Raw genomic sequence first — 20,655 nt, forward strand, 5'->3', positions numbered from 1 at the left:
TAAGGACCCTGTCCATATACCAACGCAGGAACCAGCACGGGAGCATTAATTACATATTGCACCTTTCCTCTAAAGAACTACAATTAACATCTGAGACTGTGAGACTGCAAAATATCCTTGCGGGAATTACAAATCTAAACCAATACACTGGGACGCCAGTGTTTTGAATCTCTTATTATCACCACTTGAAATAGTTATTTTAACTGTTTTATTGCATGCTGCTTGATAATATAATTTTTATTTATATTATAACTCATTTGATAAATTGTAAAATTGTCATTCATTTTTTATTTTTTATTTTTACTAAATGCTGCATATTCTACTTCAATTGATACTATAAAAAGAGTTTTTTTATTATTATTCTGAAGTTGTACTGAGTCTATCTTCTGTGTCCGACTGCACATTTATTTTTGATATATTGTTTCAAGCGCAAAGCATATTTCCTCTTTTTCTTTCTAGTTCCTAAATGTGTGCAGCACAAGACTCCTCGTCAGTCTCCAGCAGGTCAGTTACAGCCATTATCCATTCCCAGCCGTCCTTGGTCACATCTGTCTATGGATTTCATCTCTGACCTTCCCTCCTCCCAAGGATTCAATACCATCTGGGTAGTGGTCGACAGATTTACCAAAATGGCTCATTTTGTTCCACTCCAAGGACTTCCTTCAGCTCCAAAACTGGCTCAAATCTTCCTACGGGAGATTTTCCGTTTACATGGACTACCCACTGAAATAATATCTGACCGTGGAGTTCAGTTTGTGGCAAGGTTTTGGAGAGCTCTCTGTTCTGCCATGCAGGTCCATCTCAAATTCTCGTCAGCGTATCATCCTCAGACGAATGGGCAGACAGAGAGGGTAAACCAGGAGTTGGAAACTTTCCTGAGACTGTACATATCATCTTCCCAAGATGACTGGGTGGATTTGCTCCCGTGGGCTGAATTCGCTCACAATTTCCGCTACCACACAGCTACTGAAACTACTCCGTTCTTCGCTGTTTATGGACAACATCCACGAGTTCCTGATTTTCAAGACCTTCCTAGCATCGATGTTCCTGCTGCCACTACTGCCCTCAGTCAGTTCTCGACAATCTGGAAGAAGATTCATACTTCACTCAAAAAGGCTTCTGCTCGGTACAAGTTCTTTGCCGACCGCAAGAGACGTGCAGTTCCCAGCTTGAAACCTGGTGATAAAGTCTGGCTTTCCACCCGGAATCTTCGTCTTAAAGTGCCTTCGATGAAGTTTGCACCACGCTTCATCGGTCCTTTCTCCATCGAAAGAGTTCTTAATCCTGTGGCTTACAAGCTCAAGTTACCCTCTTCATTACGAATTCCTAATGCTTTCCATGTCTCTCTCCTCAGACCATTAGTCCTGAATCGCTTCCAAAGAGCTCTTCCAGCTGGCCCCAGAATTCCAACTCAGCGAGGCATAGAGTTTGAGATAGAGAAGATCCTGGACTCCCGTCACCGGTATGGTCGTCTGCAATATCTCATCGACTGGGACGGCTATGGTCCTGAGGAGAGGAGTTGGGTGAACTCTGCTGATGTCCACGCTCCCAGGTTGGTCCGTGTTTTCCACAGGTCTCATCCTTCCAAGCCACGTGGGTGTTCGGTGCCCACCCATAAGGGAGGGGGTACTGTCAGGAATCGACTCACCGCTGTTATGTCTGTCCGCCGGAGCGGACTCCGTCCGGGGTCACTGCATGTTGCTGTCACCTGTCGCCCTGCTCGTGGATGCCATCTCAGGCCTGGGAGCGCCCCTGGAGTCAACGGGCGTGTCGGCGCGCCGCGTCCCAGCCGGGCCGCGGCATGGGCGCCGCCATGACAGTTTTCCCCAGTGTAAGTTCGGCAGCCAATCCGGAGCTTGGCCGCACCCCCTCGTCTCACTCCAGCCAATACCTGCCGGTCAGGGGGTATATCAGGAGCTGCAGGGTGAGTCAGAGGTTGTCCTGAACTTTGTGTCACTCCTGCGACTCGTGTGTTTGGACCTGTTATCCTGTTCCTCCGTGTTCCTGGATATTCTCCTGATCCTCCGTGTTCCTGGATATTCTCCTGTTCCTCCGTGTTCCTGGATATTCTCCTGTACCTGTTACTCCGTGGAACTACAAGCACCAGCACCACAGCAATACCTTTCTGGCTTCACACCTTCTACACCTGCAGTGTGCTCCAGCCTTCAGCAGTAGAGACTCCCTATCCAGGTGCATTCTGTCATCTCACCTGTGATTCAGCCTGCATGCTGATTGTGCTTCTCCAACAGCACAGTGGACATTAACACCAAGTCTCCTGCATTGCTACCAGGTTTGCTACCATTATTCCCATCTCTGCTGGCTCCACGTTTTAACCATTCCGGTTTCATTTCCATATTACATACTTTGCCATAGACTTTCAGTTCTCAAACCATATTATACCATTGCCATTACCATTGCCGTTACCATTGCCATTTCCATTGCATTCGTTTGTTTTACTTTCTGCTGCATTATTATCTGGACTTTCTGTTATCAATAAACTACATTGTGCACATGCGCAGAAATCCAATACTGCCTCCTCACTTCATTCCTCCTACCTCCACTGACCCACTAGCGCCCCCTCCGGGGACACAAACAAAACCAACTCTGACACATATACTGCACTCCTGGTATACTGCGCTCCTGGTATATATCTAGATATACTGCGCTCCTAGTATATATCTAGATATACTGCGCTCCTGGTATACTGTGCTCCTGGTATATATCTAGATATACTGCACTCCCGGTATACTGCGTTACTAGTATATATCTAGATATACTGCGCTCCTGGTATACTGCGCTCCCGGTATATATCTACCGTACATATACTGCACTCCCGGTATACTGCGCTACTGGTGTATATATCTAGATATACTGCACTCCTGGTATACTGCACTCATGTTATACAGCGCCCCTGGTATACTGCACTAATGTTATACAGCGCTCCTGGTATACTGCACTCCTAGTATACTGCACTCCTGTTATACAGCACTTCTGGTATACTGCACTCCTGTTACACAGCGCTCCTGGTATACTGCACTCCTGGTATACAGCGCTCCTGGTATACAGCGCTCCTGGTATGCTGCGCTCCTGGTATGCTGCGCTCCTGGTATACTGCGCTCCTGGTATACTGCGCTCCTGTTTACAGTGCTCCTGGTATACTGCACTCCTGGTATACAGCGCTCCTGGTATACTGCACTCCTGTTATACAGCGCTCTTGGTATACTGCGCTCCTGGTATACAATGCTCCTGGTATACTGCACTCCTGTTATACAGTGCTCCTGGTATACTTCACTCCCGTTATACAGTGCTCCTGGTATACTGCACTTCTGGTATACTGCATTCCTTATATACTGCTCTTCCGGTATACTACACTTCTAGTATATCACACTCCTGGTATATATACTGAACCTCATTCTTGGTATACCGCGTTCCTGGTATACTGCGCTCCTGGTATATATCTAGATATACTATGATCCTGGTATATATCTAGATATACTGCGCTTATGGTATACTGTGCTCCTTGTATATATCTAGATATACTGCGCTCCTGGTATACTGCGCTTCTGGTATATATCTACGTATACTGCACTCCTGGTATACTGCGCTCCTGGCATATATCTAGATATACTGTGCTCCTGGTATATATCTAGATATACTGCGCTCCTGGTATATATCTAGACATATTGCACTCCTGGTATACTGCGCTCCTAGTATATATCTAGATATACTGAACTTCCGGTATGCTGGGCTCCTGGTATGTATCTAGATATACTGCACTCCTGGTATATATCTAGATATACTGCAGTCCCCGTATACTGCGCTACTGGTATGCTGTGCTCCTGATATATATCTAGATATACTACACTCTCGGTATGCTGTGCTCCTGGAATATATCTAGAGATACTGCAATTCTGGTATGCTGCGCTCCTGGTCTATATCTAGATATACTGCGCTCCTAGTCTATATCTAGATATACTGCACTCCTGATATATATCTAGAGATACTGCACTTCTGGTATGCTGCACTCCTGGTCTATATCTAGATATACTGCGCTCCTGGTCTATATCTAGATATACTGCATTCCCGGTATACTGCGATACTGGTATATATCTAGATATACTGCACTCCCGGTATACTGCACTCCTGGTCTATATCTAGATATACTGCACTCCAGGTATACTGCGCTACTGGTATATATCTAGATATACTGCGCTCCTCGTATACTGTGCTCCCAATATATATATATACATATACTGCACTCCCGGTATCCTGCGCTACTGGTATATATCTAGATATACTGCACTCCCGGTATACTGCGCTCCCGGTATATATCTAGATATACTGCACTCCTGGTATATATCTAGATATAATGCACTTCCGGTATACTGCGCTCCTGGTGTATATCTAGATATACTGTGCTCCTGGTATATATCTAGATATACTGCGCTCCTGGTATACTGTACTCCTGGTATATATCTAGATATACTGCACTCCCCGTATACTGCACTACTGGTATGCTGCGCTCCTGGTATATGGGGGTGATTCCGAGTTGTTCGCTCGCTAGCTGCTTTTAGCATCATTGCACACGCTAAACCGCCACCGTCTGGGAGTGAATCTTAGCTTAGCAGAATTGCGAATGAAAGATTAGCAGAATTGCGAATAGAAATTTCTTAGCAGTTTCTGAGTAGCTCCAGACTTACTCCTACACTGCGATCAGCTCAGGCTGTTTCGTTCCTGGTTTGACGTCACACAAACGCCCAGCGTTCGGTCAGACACTTCCCCGTTTCTCCAGACACTCCCGTGTTTTTGTCTGACACGCCTGTGTTTTTCCGCACACGCCCAGAAAACGGTCAGTTTCCGCCAAGAAACACCCAGTTCCTGTCAATCACACTCCGATCACTTCAACGATGAAAAGTCTTCGTTCGGACGTGAGTAAATCTACTAAGTTTTGTGCAAAAATACTTAGAGTATGCGCCCTGCGTATCATGCGCAGTTAGCGGTTAATCGCAGTATAGCGAAAATCGGCAACGAGCGAACAACTCGGAATGACCCCCTATATCTAGATATACTGTGCTCCTGGTATACTGCACTCCTGGTATATATGTAGATATACTGTGCTCCTGGTATGCTGTGCTCCTGGTATATATCTAGATATACAGTGCTGCGCTCCCGGTATACTGCGCTACTGGTATATAGATATACTGCGCTCCTGGTATATACCTAGAGATACTGCACTTCTGGTATGCTGTACTCCTGGTATATATCCAGATATACCGAGCTCCTGGTCTATATCTAGATATACTACGCTCCTGGTCTATATCTAGATATACTGCGCTCCTGGTCTATATCTAGATATACTGCACTCCTGGTATACTGCGCTACTGGTATATATCTAAATATACTGCGCTCCTTGTCTATATGTAGATATACTGCGCTCCTGGTCTATATCTAGATATACTGCACTACCGGTATACTGCCCTACTGGTATATATTTAGATATACTGCGCTCCTGGTCTATATCTAGATATACTGCGCTCCTGGTCTATAGATATACTGCACTCCCGGTATACTGCGCTACTGGTATATATCTAGTTATACTGCGCTCCCTGTGTATATCTAGATATACTGCACTCCTGGTATGCTGCGCTCTTGGTATATATCTAGATATACTGCGCTCCTGGCATATATCTAGATATACTGCATTCTTGGTAACCTGTGCTACTAGTATATATCTAGATATAATGCACTCCTGGTATACTGCGCTCCTGGTATATATCTAGATATACTGCGCTCCTTGTATACTGCGCTCCTGGCATATATCTAGATATACTGCGCTCCTGGTATACTGCGTTCCTGGCATATATCTAGATATACTGCACTCCTGGTATACTGCGCTCCTGGTATATATCTCGATATACTGCGCTCCTGGTATATATCTAGATATACTGTGCTCCTGGTATATATCTAGATAAACTGCGCTCCTGGTATACTGTACTCCTGGTATATATCTAGATATACTGCACTCCCCGTATACTGTGCTACTGGTATACTGTGCTCTTGGTATATATCTAGATATACTGTGCTCCTAGTATATATTTAGATATACTGCGCTCCTGGTATACTGCACTCCTGTTATATATCTAGCTATACTGCACTTCCCGTATACTGTGCTCCTGGTATATATCTAGATATACTGCACTCCCCATATACTGTGCTACTGGTATACTGTTCTCCAGGTATATATCTACATATACTGCGCTACTGGTATATATTTAGATATACTGTGCTACTGGTATACTGCGCTCCTTGTATATATCTAGATATATTGCGCTCCTGGTATATATCTATATATACTGCGCTCCTGGTATATATCTATATATACTGCGCTCCCGGTATAGTGTGTAGTGTACAGATTGCAGTTGGCCACCTGTGAGTCTCTGATGAAGCATCGTACAGCGAGTCTCTGATGAAGCATTGTACAGTGAGTCTCTGATGAAGCATCGTACAGTGAGTCTCTGATGAAGCATCGTACAGTGAGTCTCTGATGGAGCATTGTACAGTGAGTCTCTGATGGAGCATTGTAAAGTGAGTCTCTGATGGAGCTTTGTACAGTGACTCTCTGATGAAGCATTGTACAGTGAGTCTCTGATGAAGCATCATACAGTGAGTCTCTGATGGAGCATCGTACAGTGAGTCTCTGATGAAGCATCGTACAGTGACTCTCTGATGAAGCATTGTACAGTGAGTCTCTGATGGAGCTTCGTACAGTGAGTCTCTGATGGATCTTCGTACAGTGAGTCTCTGATGGAGCATTGTACAATGAGTCTCTGATGGGGCATTGTACAGTGAGTCTCTGATGGAGCATCGTACAGTGAGTCTCTGATGAAGCATCGTACAATGAGTCTCTGATGGAGCTTTATACAGTGAGTCTCTGATGAAGCTTCGTACAGTGAGTCTCTGATGGAGCATTGTACGGTGAGTCTCTGATGGAGCATTGTACAGTGAGTCTCTGATGGAGCATTGTACAGTGAGTCTCTGATGGAGCATTGTACAGTGAGTCTCTAATGGAGCATTGTACAGTGACTCTCTGATGAGCATTGTACAGTAAGTCTCTGATGGAGCTTCGTACAGTGAGTCTCTGATGGAGCATTGTACAATGAGTCTCTGATGGGGCATTGTACAGTGAGTCTCTGATGTAGCTCCGTACAGTGAGTCTCTGATGAAGCATCGTACAGTGAGTCTCTGATGAAGCATCGTACAGTGAGTCTCTGATGGAGCTTCGTACAGTGAGTCTCGGAGCTTCGTACAGTGAGTCTCTGATGGAGCATTGTACAGTGAGTCTCTGATGGAGCATTGTTCAGTGAGTCTCTGATGGAGCATTGTACAGTGAGTCTCTGATGGAGCATCGTACAGTGAGTCTCTGATGAAGCATCGTACAATGAGTCTCTGATGGAGCTTCATACAGTGAGTCTCTGATGAAGCTTCGCACAGTGAGTCTCTGATGGAGCATTGTACAGTGACTCTCTGATGGAGCATTGTACAGTGAGTCTCTGATGAAGCTTCGTACAGTGAGTCTCTGATGGAGCATCGTACAGTGAGTCTCTGATGGAGCATTGTACAGTGACTCTCTGATGGAGCATTGTACAGTGAGTCTCTGATGGAGCTTCGTACAGTGAGTCTCTGATGGAGCTTCGTACAGTGAGTCTCTGATGGAGCATTGTACAATGAGTCTCTGATGGGGCATTGTACAGTGAGTCTCTGATGTAGCTCCGTACAGTGAGTCCCTGATGAAGCATCGTACAGTGAGTCTCTGATGAAGCATCGTACAGTGAGTCTCTGATGAAGCATCGTACAGTGAGTCTCTGACGGAGCTTCGTACAGTGAGTCTCTGATGGAGCTTCGTACAGTGAGTCTCTGATGGAGCATTGTACAGTGAGTCTCTGATGGAGCATTGTACAGTGGGTCTCTGATGGAGCTTCGTACAGTGAGTCTCTGATGGAGCTTCGTACAGTGAGTCTCTGATGGAGCATTGTACAATGAGTCTCTGATGGGGCATTGTACAGTGAGTCTCTGATGTAGCTCCGTACAGTGAGTCTCTGATGGAGCATTGTACAGTGAGTCTCTGATGGAGCATTGTACAGTGAGTCTCTGATGGCGCATTGTACAGTGAGTCTCTGATGGAGCATTGTACAGTGAGTCTCTGATGGAGCATTGTACAGTGAGTCTCTGATGAAGCATTGTACAGTGAGTCTCTGATGAAGCATTGTACAGTTAGTCTCTGATGATGCATCGTACAGTGAATCTCTGATGAAGCATCGTACAGTGAGTCTCTGATGGAGCTTCGTACAGTGAGTCTCTGATGAAGCATCGTACAGTGAGTCTCTGATGGAGCATTGTACAGTGAGTCTCTGATGAAGCATTGTACAGTTAGTCTCTGATGAAGCATCGTGCAGTGAGTCTCTGATGGAGCTTCGTACAGTGAGTCTCTGATGGAGCTTCGTACAGTGAGTCTCTGATGGAGCTTCGTACAGTGAGTCTCTGATGGAGCATCGTACAGTGAGTCTCTGATGGAGCATTGTACAGTGAGTCTCTGATGAAGCATTGTACAGTTAGTCTCTGATGAAGCATTGTACAGTGAGTCTCTGATGAAGCATTGTACAGTTAGTCTCTGATGAAGCATCGTACAGTGAATCTCTGATGAAGCTTCGTACAGTGAGTCTCTGATGGAGCTTCGTACAGTGAGTCTCTAATGGAGCTTCGTACAGTGAGTCTCTGATGGAGCTTCGTACAGTGAGTCTCTGATGGAGCATCGTACAGTGAGTCTCTGATGGAGCTTCGTACAGTGAGTCTCTGATGGAGCTTCGTACAGTGAGTCTCTGATGGAGCATCGTACAGTGAGTCTCTGATGGAGCATCGTACAGTGAGTCTCTGATGAAGCATTGTACAGTTAGTCTCTGATGAAACATTGTACAGTGAGTCTCTGATGAAGCATTGTACAGTTAGTCTCTGATGATGCATTGTACAGTGAATCTCTGATGAAGCATCGTACAGTGAGTCTCTGATGGAGCTTCGTACAGTGAGTCTCTGATGAAGCATCGTACAGTGAGTCTCTGATGGAGCATTGTACAGTGAGTCTCTGATGAAGCATTGTACAGTTAGTCTCTGATGAAGCATCGTGCAGTGAGTCTCTGATGGAGCTTCGTACAGTGAGTCTCTGATGGAGCTTCGTACAGTGAGTCTCTGATGGAGCTTCGTACAGTGAGTCTCTGATGGAGCATCGTACAGTGAGTCTCTGATGGAGCATTGTACAGTGAGTCTCTGATGAAGCATTGTACAGTTAGTCTCTGATGAAGCATTGTACAGTGAGTCTCTGATGAAGCATTGTACAGTTAGTCTCTGATGAAGCATCGTACAGTGAATCTCTGATGAAGCATCGTACAGTGAGTCTCTGATGGAGCTTCGTACAGTGAGTCTCTGATGAAGCATCGTACAGTGAGTCTCTGATGGAGCTTCGTACAGTGAGTCTCTGATGGAGCATTGTACAGTGAGTCTCTGATGAAGCATTGTACAGTTAGTCTCTGATGAAGCATCATACAGTGAGTCTCTCTGGCCCTTCCTCTCATGGTTCATCACAGACATATTGTACAGTGATACAGGGGAGGCATCACAGTGTTCTACAATAGCCGTGTGTCATGTCTATATATGTCTACACCTACACAGCATATAGACATAGGACAGTAACCCTTTCTCTCCCACTCCCGGTTCTCTGCCAGGTGTTTCTGTGTGGAATGTGTGGACTTGTTGGTGGGGCCAGGGGCGGCCAAGTCAGCTATACAGGAAGACCCCTGGAACTGCGTCATGTGCGACCAGAATGGGGTCAGGGGACTGCTACAGAGACGGGACAATTGGCCCACCCACCTCCAGGCTCTCTTATCCAACCACCATGACCTGGACTATGTGAGTAACCAAGGAGGCTGGCGTAACGTAGGTACTGCACTGTGCACACTGGAGTATAGAGTACACCTACATGGCTGGGATGGGGACACTGAGGGGAGCAGGGATGTGTCTAACGCTCAGGCCCCTGTGTCCAATCTGATCACTTTTGTGTCACAGGACCCTCCAGCGCTCTACCCCCCAATCCCAGCTGTGGAAAGGAAGCCAATCCGAGTGCTGTCTCTGTTTGATGGCATTGCGACAGGTGAGCTGACACTCTGTTACCTGACGCATTTAGTGACTTTGCCATCAGAGCTTACTGTTACATCTCTGACTGCCCTGCTAGATGTGATAGATATTCTCAGTGCACTCTGAGCTTTCACATTCCGCTAATAGAGTGCAGTGCCCGAGACTCTCACAGGTGCCCATACTGACTAACAAGCGTTGCCATATTATTCACAGTGTCTGCTTCTCAGTTATCAGATACAGTGACTCTATGGACAGGGGTAACTTCTGTAGCACATTGATCTCAGCACAGTACTTCCTGCTCTTACTGCATTGCCCTCAGTACGTACACAGTAGGAAGATAGTAGGAAGCTCTGGGTATGAGTATGAGGTGCCAGTGTCAGTAGATAGTAGGGAGGTATGAGTATGAGGTGCTAGTGTCAGTAGATAGTAGGAAGCTCTGGGTATGAGTAGGAGGTGCCAGTGTCAGTAGATAGTAGGGAGGTATGAGTTTGAGGTGCCACTGTCAGTAGATAGTAGGAAGCTCTGGGTATGAGTAGGAGGTGCCAGTGTCAGTAGATAATAGGAAGCTCTGGGTATGAGTAGGAGGTGCCAGTGTCAGTAGATAGTAGGGAGCTCTGGCTATGATTAGGAGGTGCCGCTGTCAGTAGATAGTAGGAAGCTCTGGGTATGAGTAGGAGGTGCCAGTGTCAGTAGATAGTAGGAAGCTCTGGGTATGAGTAGGAGGTGCCAGTGTCAGTAGATAGTAGGGAGCTCTGGGTATGAGTATGAGGTGCCAGTGTAAGTAGATAGTAGGGAGCTCTGGGTATGAGTAGGAGGTGCCAGTGTCAGTAGATAATAGGAAGCTCTGGGTATGAGTAGGAGGTGCCAGTGTCAGTAGATAGTAGGGAGCTCTGGGTATGAGTGTGAGGTGCCAGTGTCAGTAGATAGTAGGGAGGTATGAGTATGAGGTGCCAGTGTCAGTAGATAGTAGGGAGGTATGAGTTTGAGGTACCAGTGTTAGTAGATAGTAGGAAGCTCTGGGTATGAGTAGGTGGTACCGGTGTTAGTAGATAGAAGGAAGCACTGGGTATGAGTAGGAGGTGCCAGTGTCAGTAGATAGTAGGAAGCTCTGGATATGAATAGATGGTGCTGGTGTCAGAAGATAGCAAGAAGCTCCCTGTATGAGTAGGAGGTGCCAGTGTTAGTAGATAGTAGGAAGCTCTGGATATGAATAGGTGGTGTCGGTGGCGGTAGATAATAGGGAGCTCTGGGTATGAGTAGGAAGTGCCATTGTCAGTAGACAGTAGGAAGCTCTGGATATGGTTAGGCGGTGGCGGTAGATGGTAGGAAGCTCTGGGTAGGAGTAGCTGGTGCTGGTGTCAGTAGATAGTAGGAAGCTCTGGGTATGAGTAGGTGGTGTCGGTGTCAGTAGATAGTAGAAAGCTCTGGGTAGGAGTAGGTGATGTCAGTAGATAGCAGGAAGCTCTGGGTAGGAGTAGGTGGTGTCAGTAGATAGTAGGCAGGTCGGGGTAGGAGTAGGTGGTGTCAGTAGATAGTAGGATCCTCTGGGTAGGAGTAAGTGGTGTCAGTAGATAGTAGTGAGCTCTGGGTAAGAGTAGGTGGTGTCAGTAGATAGTAGGAAGCTCTGGGTAGGAGTAGGTGGTGTCAGTAGATAGTAGGGAGGTCGGGGTAGGAGTAGGTGGTGTCAGTAGATTGTAGGAAGCTCTGGGTAGGAGTAGGTGGTTCCGGTGTCACTAAATAGTAGGGACCTCCGGGTAGGAGTAGGTGGTCCCAGTCTCAGTAGATAGTAGAAAGCTCTGTGTAGGAGTATGTGATGCCGGTGTCAGTAGATGGTAGGAAGCTCTGAGTAGGAGTGGGTGATGCCAGTGTCAGTAGATGGGTAAGTGGTGCCAGTGTCAGTAGACGGTAGGAAGCTCTGGGTAGGAGTAGGTGGTGCTGGTGTCAATAGATAGTAGGGAGCTCTGGGTATGAGTAGGTGGTGCCGGTATCGGTAGTAGGAAGCTCTGGGTAGAAGTAGGTGGTGTCAGTAAAAAGTAGGGAGCTCTGGGTAGGAGTAGGTGGTGCTGGTGTCAGTAGATAGTAGGGAGCACTGGATATGAGTAGGTGGTGCCGGTATCGGTAGATAGTAGGAAGCTCTGGGTAGGAGTAGATGGTGTCAGTAGATAGTAGGGAGCTCTTGGTATGAGTAGGAGGTGCCAGTGTCAGTAAATAGTAGGAAGCACTGGGTATGAGTAGGATATGCCTGTGTCAGTAGCTAGTAGGAAGCTCTAGGTAGCAGTTGGTGATGCCGGTGTCAGTAGATATTAGGGAGTGCTGGGTAGGAGTAGGCGGTGCTGGTGTCAGTAGATAGTAGGGAGCTCTGGGTATGAGTAGGAGGTGCCAGTGTCAGTAAATAGTAGGAAGCACGAGGTACGAGTAGGAGATGACGGTGTCGGTAGATAGTAGGAAGCTCCGGGTAGGATTTGGTGATGCCATTGTCAGTAGATAGTAGGGAGCTCTGGGTAGGAGTAGGTGTTGCTGGTGTCCTAGTATGGAGCTCTGGGTTTGAGTAGGTGGTGCCAGTGTCGGTAGATAGTAGGAAGCTCTGGCTAGGTGTAGGTGGTGTCAGTAGATAGTAGGGAGCTCTGGGTAGGAGTAGGTGGTGTCAGTAGATAGTAGGAAGCTCTGGGTATGAGTAGGTGGTGTCAGTAGATAGTAGGAAGCTCTGGGTAGGAGTAGGTCGTGTCAGTAGATGGTAGGAAGCCCCGGGCAAGAGTGGGGTGGTGCCAGTGTCAGTAGATGTTAGGGAGCTCTGGGTATGAGTAGGTGGTGCCAGTGTCAGTAGATAGTAGGAACTCTGGGTAGAAGTAGGTGGTGTCAGTAGATAGTAGGGAGCTCTGGATAGGAGTAGGTGGTTTCAGTAGATAGTAGGAAGCTCTGGGTATGAGTAGGTGGTGTCAGTAGATAGTAGGAAGCTCTGGGTAGGAGTAGGTGGTGTCAGTAGATGGTAGGAAGCCCCGGGCAGGAGTGGGTGGTGCCAGTGTCAGTAGATGTTAGGGAGCTCTGGGTTTGAGTAGGTGGTGTCGGTGTCGGTAGATAGTAGGAAGCTCTGGGTAGGAGTAGGTGGTATCAGTAGATAGTAGGGAGCTCTGGGTAGGAGTAGGTGGTGTCAGTAGATAATAGGAAGCTCTGGATATGAGTAGGTGGTGTCAGTAGATGTTAGGAAGCTCTAAGTAGGAGTAGGTCGTGTCAGTAGATGGTAGGAAGCCCTGGGCAGGAGTGGGTGGTGCCAGTGTCAGTAGATGTTAAGGAGCTCTATGTATGAGTAGGTGGTGCCAGTGTCAGTAGATAGTAGGGAGCTCTGGGTAGGAGTAGGTGGTGTCAGTAGATAGTAGGAAGCTCTGGGTAGGAGTAGGTGGTTTCAATAGATAGTAGGGAGCTCTGGGTAGGAAGCTCTGGGGGTGTCAGTAGATAGTGGGAGCTCTTGGTAGGAGTAGGAAGCTCTGGGGTGTCAGTAGATAGTAGGGAGTTCTGGGTAGTAGTAGGAAGCTCTGGGGGTGTCAGTATATAGTAGGGAGCTCTGGGTAGGAGTAGGTGGTGTCAGTAGATAGTATGGAGCTCTGGGTAGGAGTAGGTGGTGTCAGTAGATAGTAGGCAGGTCGGGGTAGGAATAGGTGGGGTCAGTAGATAGTAGGGAGCTCTGGGTAGGAGTAGGTGGTGTCAGTAGATAGTAGGCAGGTCGGGGTAGGAGTAGGTGGTGTCAGTAGATAGTAGGTTCCTCTGGGTAGGAGTAAGTGGTGTCAGTAGATAGTAGTGAGCTCTGGGTATGAGTAGGTGGTGTCAGTAGATAGTAGGAAGCACTGGGTAGGAGTAGGTGGTGTCAGTAGATAGTAGGGAGGTCGGGGTAGGAGTAGGTGGTGTCAGTAGATAGTAGGGAGCTCTGGGTAGGAGTAGGTGGTGTCAGTAGATAATAGGAAGCTCTGGGTATGAGTAGGTGGTGTCAGTAGATAGTAGGAAGCTCTGGGTAGGAGTAGGTCGTGTCAGTAGATGGTAGGAAGCCCTGGGCAGGAGTGGGTGGTGCCAGTGTCAGTAGATAGTAGGGAGCTCTGGGTAGAAGTAGGTGGTGTCAGTAGATAGTAGGAAGCTCTGGATAGGAGTAGGTGGTTTCAGTAGATAGTAGGGAGCTCTGGGTAGGAAGCTCTGGGGGTGTCAGTAGATAGTGGGAGCTCTGGGTAGGAGTAGGAAGCTCTGGGGGTGTCAGTAGATAGTAGGGAGTTCTGGGTAGGAGTAGGAAGCTCTGGGGGTGTCAGTAGATAGTAGGGAGCTCTGGGTAGGAGTAGGTGGTGTCAGTAGATAGTATGGAGCTCTGGGTAGGAGTAGGTCATGTCAGTAGATAGTAGGCAGGTCGGGGTAGGAATAGGGGGTGTCAGTAGATAGTAGGGAGCTCTGGGTAGGAGTAGGTGGTGTCAGTAGATAGTAGGCAGGTCGGGGTAGGAGTAGGTGGTGTCAGTAGATAGTAGGGTCCTCTGGGTAAGAGTAGGTGGTGTCAGTAGATAGTAGGAAGCTCTGGGTAGGAGTAGGTGGTGTCAGTAAATAGTAGGGATGTCGGGGTAGGAGTAGGTGGTGTCAGTAGATTGTAGGAAGCTCTGGGTAGGAGTAGGTGGTTCCGGTGTCACTAAATAGTAGGGACCTCCGGGTAGGAGTAGGTGGTCCCAGTCTCAGTAGATAGTAGAAAGCTCTCTGTAGGAGTATGTGATGCCGGTGTCAGTAGATGGTAGGAAGCTCTGGGTAGGAGTGGGTGATGGCAGTGTCAGTAGATGAGTAAGTGGTGCCAGTGTCAGTAGACGGTAGGAAGCTCTGGGTAGGAGTAGGTGGTGCTGGTGTCAATAGATAGTAGGGAGCTCTGGGTATGAGTAGGTGGTGCCGGTATCGGTAGATAGTAGGAAGCTTTGGGTAGGAATAGGTGGTCTAAGTAAAAAGTAGGGAGCTCTGGGAAGGAGTAGGTGGTGCTGGTGTCAATAGATATTAGGGAGCTCTGGGTATGAGTAGGTGGTGCCGGTATCGGTAGATAGTAGGGAGCTCTGGGTAGGAGTAGGTGGTGTCAGTAGGTAGTAGGGAGCTCTTGGTATGAGTAGGCGGTGCCAGTGTCAGTAAATAGTAGGAAGCACTGGGTATGAGTAGGATATGCCTGTGTCAGTAGGTAGTAGGAAGCTCTAGGTAGGCGTTGGTGATGCCGGTGTCAGTAGATATTAGGGAGTGCTGGGTAGGAGTAGGCAGTGCTGGTGTCAGTAGATAGTAGGGAGCTCTGGGTATGAGTAGGAGGTGCCAGTGTCAGTAAATAGTAGGAAGCACGAGGTACGAGTAGGAGATGCCAGTGTCAGTAGATAGTAGGAAGCTCCGGGTAGGGTTGGTGATGCCATTGTCAGTAGATAGTAGGGAGCTCTGGGTAGGAGTAGGTGTTGCTGGTGTCCTAGTATGGAGCTCTGGGTTTAAGTAGGTGGTGCCGGTGTTGGTAGATAGTAGGAAGCTCTGGGTAGGAGTAGGTGGTGTCAGTAGATAGTAGGGAGCTCTGGGTAGGAGTAGGTGGTGTCAGTAGATAGTAGGAAGCTCTGCGTAGGAGTAGGTGGTGTCAGTAGATAGTAGGAAGCTCTGGGTAGGAGTAGGTCGTTTTAGTAGATGGTAAGAAGCCCCAGGCAGGAGTGGGTGGTGCCAGTTTCAGTAGATGTTAGGGAGCTCTGGGTATGAGTAGGTGGTGCCAGTGTCAGTAGATAGTAGGGAGCTCTGGGTAGGAGTAGGTGGTGTCAGTAGATAGTAGGGAGCTCTGGGTAGGAGTAGGTGGTGTCAGTAGATAGTAGGAAGCTCTGCGTAGGAGTAGGTCGTGTCAGTAGATGATAGGAAGCCCCGGGCAGGAGTGGGTGGTGCCAGTGTCAGTAGATGTTAGGGAGCTCTGGGTATGAGTAGGTGGTGCCAGTGTCAGTAGATAGTAGGGAGTTCTGGGTAGGAGTAGGTGGTGTCAGTAGATAGTAGGAAGCTCTGGGGGTGTCAGTAGATAGTGGGAGCTCTGGGTAGGAGTAGGAAGCTCTGGGGCTGTCAGTAGATAGTAGGGAGTTCTTGGTAGGAGTAGGAAGCTCTGGGGGTGTCAGTAGATAGTAGGGAGCTCTGGGTAGGAGTAGGTGGTGTCAGTAGATAGTATGGAGCTCTGGGTATGAGTAGGTGGTGCCGATGTCGGTAGATAGGAGGAAGCTCTGGGTAGGAGTAGGTTGTGTCAGTAAATAGCATGGAGCTCTGGGTATGAGTAGGTGGTGCTGATGTTAGTAGATGTTAGGGAGCTCTGGGTATGAGTAGCTGGTGCCAGTGTCAGTAGATAGTAGGGAGCTCTGGGTAGGAGTAGGTGGTGTCAGTAGATAGCAGGAAGCTCTGGTTAGGAGTAGGTGGTGTCAGTAGATAGCAGGAAGCTCTGGGTAGGAGTAGGTGGTGTCAGTAGATAGTATGGAGCTCTGGGTATGAGTAGTTGGTGCCGATGTCGGTAGATAGGAGGAAGCTCTGGGTAGGAGTAGGTTGTGTCAGTAAATAGCATGGAGCTCTGGGTATGAGTAGGTGGTGCTGATGTTAGTAGATGTTAGGGAGCTCTGGGTATGAGTAGCTGGTGCCAGTGTCAGTAGATAGTAGGAAGCTCTGGTTAGGAGTAGGTGGTGTCAGTAGATAGCAGGAAGCTCTGGGTAGGAGTAGGTGCTGTCAGTGGATAGTAGGAAGCTCTGGGTAGGAGTAGGTGGTGTCAGTAGATAGTAGGATGCTCTGGGTAGGAGTAGGTGGTGTCAGTAGATAGTAGGAAGCTCTGGGTAGGAGTAGGTGGTGTCAGTAGACAGTAGGAAGCTCTGGGTAGGAGTAGGTGGTGTCAGTAGACAGTAGGAAGCTCTGGGTAGGAGTAGGTGGTGTCGGTAGACAGTAGGAAGCTCTGGGTAGGAGTAGGTGGTGTCAGTAGATAGTAGGAAGCTCTGGGTAGGAGTAGGTGGTGTCAGTAGACAGTAGGAAGCTCTGGGTAGGAGTAGGTGGTGTCAGTAGATATTAGGAAGCTCTGCGTAGGAGTAGATGGTGTCAGTAGATAGTAGGAAGCTCTGGGTAGGAGTAAGTGGTATCAGTAGATAGTAGGAAGCTCTGGGTAGGAGTAGGTGGTTTCAGTAGACAGTAGGAAGCTCTGGGTAGGAGTAGGTGGTGTCAGTAGATAGTAGGAAGCTCTGGGTAGGAGTAGGTGGTGTCAGTAGATAGTAGGAAGCTCTGGGTAGGAGTAGGTGGTGTCAGTAGATAGTAGGAAGCTCTGGGTAGGAGTAGGTGGTGTCAGTAGACAGTAGGAAGCTCTGGGTAGGAGTAGGTGGTGTCAGTAGACAGTAGGAAGCTCTGGGTAGGAGTAGGTGGTGTCGGTAGACAGTAGGAAGCTCTGGGTAGGAGTAGGTGGTGCCAGTGTCAGTAGATAGTAGGGAGTTCTGGGTAGGAGTAGGTGGTGTCAGTAGATAGTAGGAAGCTCTGGGGGTGTCAGTAGATAGTGGGAGCTCTGGGTAGGAGTAGGAAGCTCTGGGGCTGTCAGTAGATAGTAGGGAGTTCTTGGTAGGAGTAGGAAGCTCTGGGGGTGTCAGTAGATAGTAGGGAGCTCTGGGTAGGAGTAGGTGGTGTCAGTAGATAGTATGGAGCTCTGGGTATGAGTAGGTGGTGCCGATGTCGGTAGATAGGAGGAAGCTCTGGGTAGGAGTAGGTTGTGTCAGTAAATAGCATGGAGCTCTGGGTATGAGTAGGTGGTGCTGATGTTAGTAGATGTTAGGGAGCTCTGGGTATGAGTAGCTGGTGCCAGTGTCAGTAGATAGTAGGGAGCTCTGGGTAGGAGTAGGTGGTGTCAGTAGATAGTAGGAAGCTCTGGTTAGGAGTAGGTGGTGTCAGTAGATAGCAGGAAGCTCTGGGTAGGAGTAGGTGCTGTCAGTGGATAGTAGGAAGCTCTGGGTAGGAGTAGGTGGTGTCAGTAGATAGTAGGATGCTCTGGGTAGGAGTAGGTGGTGTCAGTAGATAGTAGGAAGCTCTGGGTAGGAGTAGGTGGTGTCAGTAGACAGTAGGAAGCTCTGGGTAGTAGTAGGTGGTGTCAGTAGACAGTAGGAAGCTCTGGGTAGGAGTAGGTGGTGTCGGTAGACAGTAGGAAGCTCTGGGTAGGAGTAGGTGGTGTCAGTAGATAGTAGGAAGCTCTGGGTAGGAGTAGGTGGTGTCAGTAGACAGTAGGAAGCTCTGGGTAGGAGTAGGTGGTGTCAGTAGATATTAGGAAGCTCTGCGTAGGAGTAGATGGTGTCAGTAGATAGTAGGAAGCTCTGGGTAGGAGTAAGTGGTATCAGTAGATAGTAGGAAGCTCTGGGTAGGAGTAGGTGGTTTCAGTAGACAGTAGGAAGCTCTGGGTAGGAGTAGGTGGTGTCAGTAGATAGTAGGAAGCTCTGGGTAGGAGTAGGTGGTGTCAGTAGATAGTAGGAAGCTCTGGGTAGGAGTAGGTGGTGTCAGTAGATAGTAGGAAGCTCTGGGTAGGAGTAGGTGGTGTCAGTAGACAGTAGGAAGCTCTGGGTAGGAGTAGGTGGTGTCAGTAGACAGTAGGAAGCTCTGGGTAGGAGTAGGTGGTGTCGGTAGACAGTAGGAAGCTCTGGGTAGGAGTAGGTGGTGTCAGTAGATAGTAGGAAGCTCTGGGTAGGAGTAGGTGGTGTCAGTAGACAGTAGGAAGCTCTGGGTAGGAGTAGGTGGTGTCAGTAGATATTAGGAAGCTCTGCGTAGGAGTAGATGGTGTCAGTAGATAGTAGGAAGCTCTGGGTAGGAGTAAGTGGTATCAGTAGATAGTAGGAAGCTCTGGGTAGGAGTAGGTGGTGTCAGTAGATAGTAAGAAGCTCTGGGTAGGAGTAGGTGGTGTCAGTAGATAGTAGGAAGCTCTGGGTAGGAGTAGGTGGTGTCAGTAGATAGTAGGAAGCTCTGGGTAGGAGTAGGTGGTGTCAGTAGATAGTAGGAAGCTCTGGGTAGGAGTAGGTGGTGTCAGTAGATAGCACTAAGCTCTGGTGATTATATAATAAATATTAGTACAGTACTAGAGTAGGGACACTGGGAGAGTCAGTGAGACACAAGGACATATGGCAGAGGACTGAGAGTAGGTTATATGGGGTAGTGTTACCCTCGCAGCGTGGGACATAAGGAGTCACTGCCGAGTGCTGCAACCCATTAGCTCCTGATGGCCTCACGACAAGTGTTATTATGCAGGATGTGGGTCTGCGAGGTGACTTGTAATATATTCTTGTGTCACAGTAAAGTGGTACATTGTTCCCAATGATATACTGTACACAATGGAACCGTGTATTTTACCAGCTGATCCTCATATCCAGGTGTGTTTACCCCTCCCTGATTCTTACATTCCACCACGGAACACTTTCCCTGTATGTCATGTGACACAAGTCTTAGCGATGACATCACTACTCACCACATATAAGGATATGTTATATATTATTATATGGTGGAATCTTGTGTATAATAGCAGGTAATATTGTCGCTCCTGTCCTCTTTCCCACCACAGCAGGGTACAAGGGACCCCCCCACTTCTTACTGTATATGAGAATATAATAATGAATACACCCCCACCCCAGGACCCCCAGGACTAGCAGTGTCATTGTCTATATAACCGTGTCCTTATTCTATCTGAAGGTTTATTGGTGCTAAAGAAACTGGGCATCCAGGTAGAGCGGTACGTGGCCTCGGAGGTGTGTGAGGACGCCATAGCAGTGGGAATGGTACGGCATCCTGGAGATATAGAGTATGTGGGCGACGTGCAGTTCATCACCCGCAGACAGGTGAGTAATCCACAGAGCTTGCAATCAGTCAGGGACAGTGGCGCGGCTCGCTCTGTGGAGGGAACATTAGTCCAATGCTTTTATATGACAGCGCACACAGCGTCCGATGGAGCCGCCTGATTGGCATGTTAGTGGGTCCTTAATGTTATAATTTCTCTTACGTCCTAGAGGATGCTGCGGTCCACATTAGTACCATGGGGTATAGACGGGTCCACCAGGAGCCATTGGCACTTTAAGAGTTTGAGAGTGTGGGCTGGCTCCTCCCTCTATGACCCTCCTACCAGACTCAGTTTAGAAAATGTGCCCGCTGGAGCCGGTCACAGCTAGGGGAGCTCTACAGAGCTTTTCTAGTAAAGTTTATTTTTAGAGTTTATTTCTTTACAGGAGGCTGCTGGCAACATCCTCCCTGCAGCGAGGGACTGAGGAGGGGGGGGGGGAGCAGTGTCCACCCTGCGGGGTCTGAGCCACTGTCTCCGCTGACTGGACACTGAGCTCCAGAGGGGTCTGATCATTCTCTGCCACGGGGGACCACTCGCCCCAGCAGCATGCCGCCAACCCTTTACAGAGCTGAAGAGTGGTTAGTGAGACACCGACCCCCTAGCAAGCGGGGGGGCCAGTGTGAAGATGGCGTCAACTGGGAGGG

At 48.3% G+C, this 20,655-nt stretch overlaps 1 protein-coding gene across 2 annotated transcripts in view; it reads left to right on the top strand.

Annotated features, from left to right (window-relative positions):
* LOC134911077 (DNA (cytosine-5)-methyltransferase 3A-like) overlaps positions 1-20,655 on the top strand; it is a 104,340-nt gene that overhangs the window by 41,322 nt on the left and 42,363 nt on the right. For both annotated transcript variants that reach the window (XM_063919460.1, XM_063919461.1), the window contains exons 8-10: positions 9,774-9,957; positions 10,114-10,198; positions 19,867-20,012. In XM_063919460.1, coding sequence (XP_063775530.1) covers positions 9,774-9,957; positions 10,114-10,198; positions 19,867-20,012 — 415 coding nt within the window. The remainder of the gene's footprint in view (positions 1-9,773; positions 9,958-10,113; positions 10,199-19,866; positions 20,013-20,655) is intronic.

This window comes from Pseudophryne corroboree, chromosome 4 (assembly GCF_028390025.1).
Source record: "Pseudophryne corroboree isolate aPseCor3 chromosome 4, aPseCor3.hap2, whole genome shotgun sequence".
NCBI classification, from domain to species: domain Eukaryota; kingdom Metazoa; phylum Chordata; class Amphibia; order Anura; family Myobatrachidae; genus Pseudophryne; species Pseudophryne corroboree.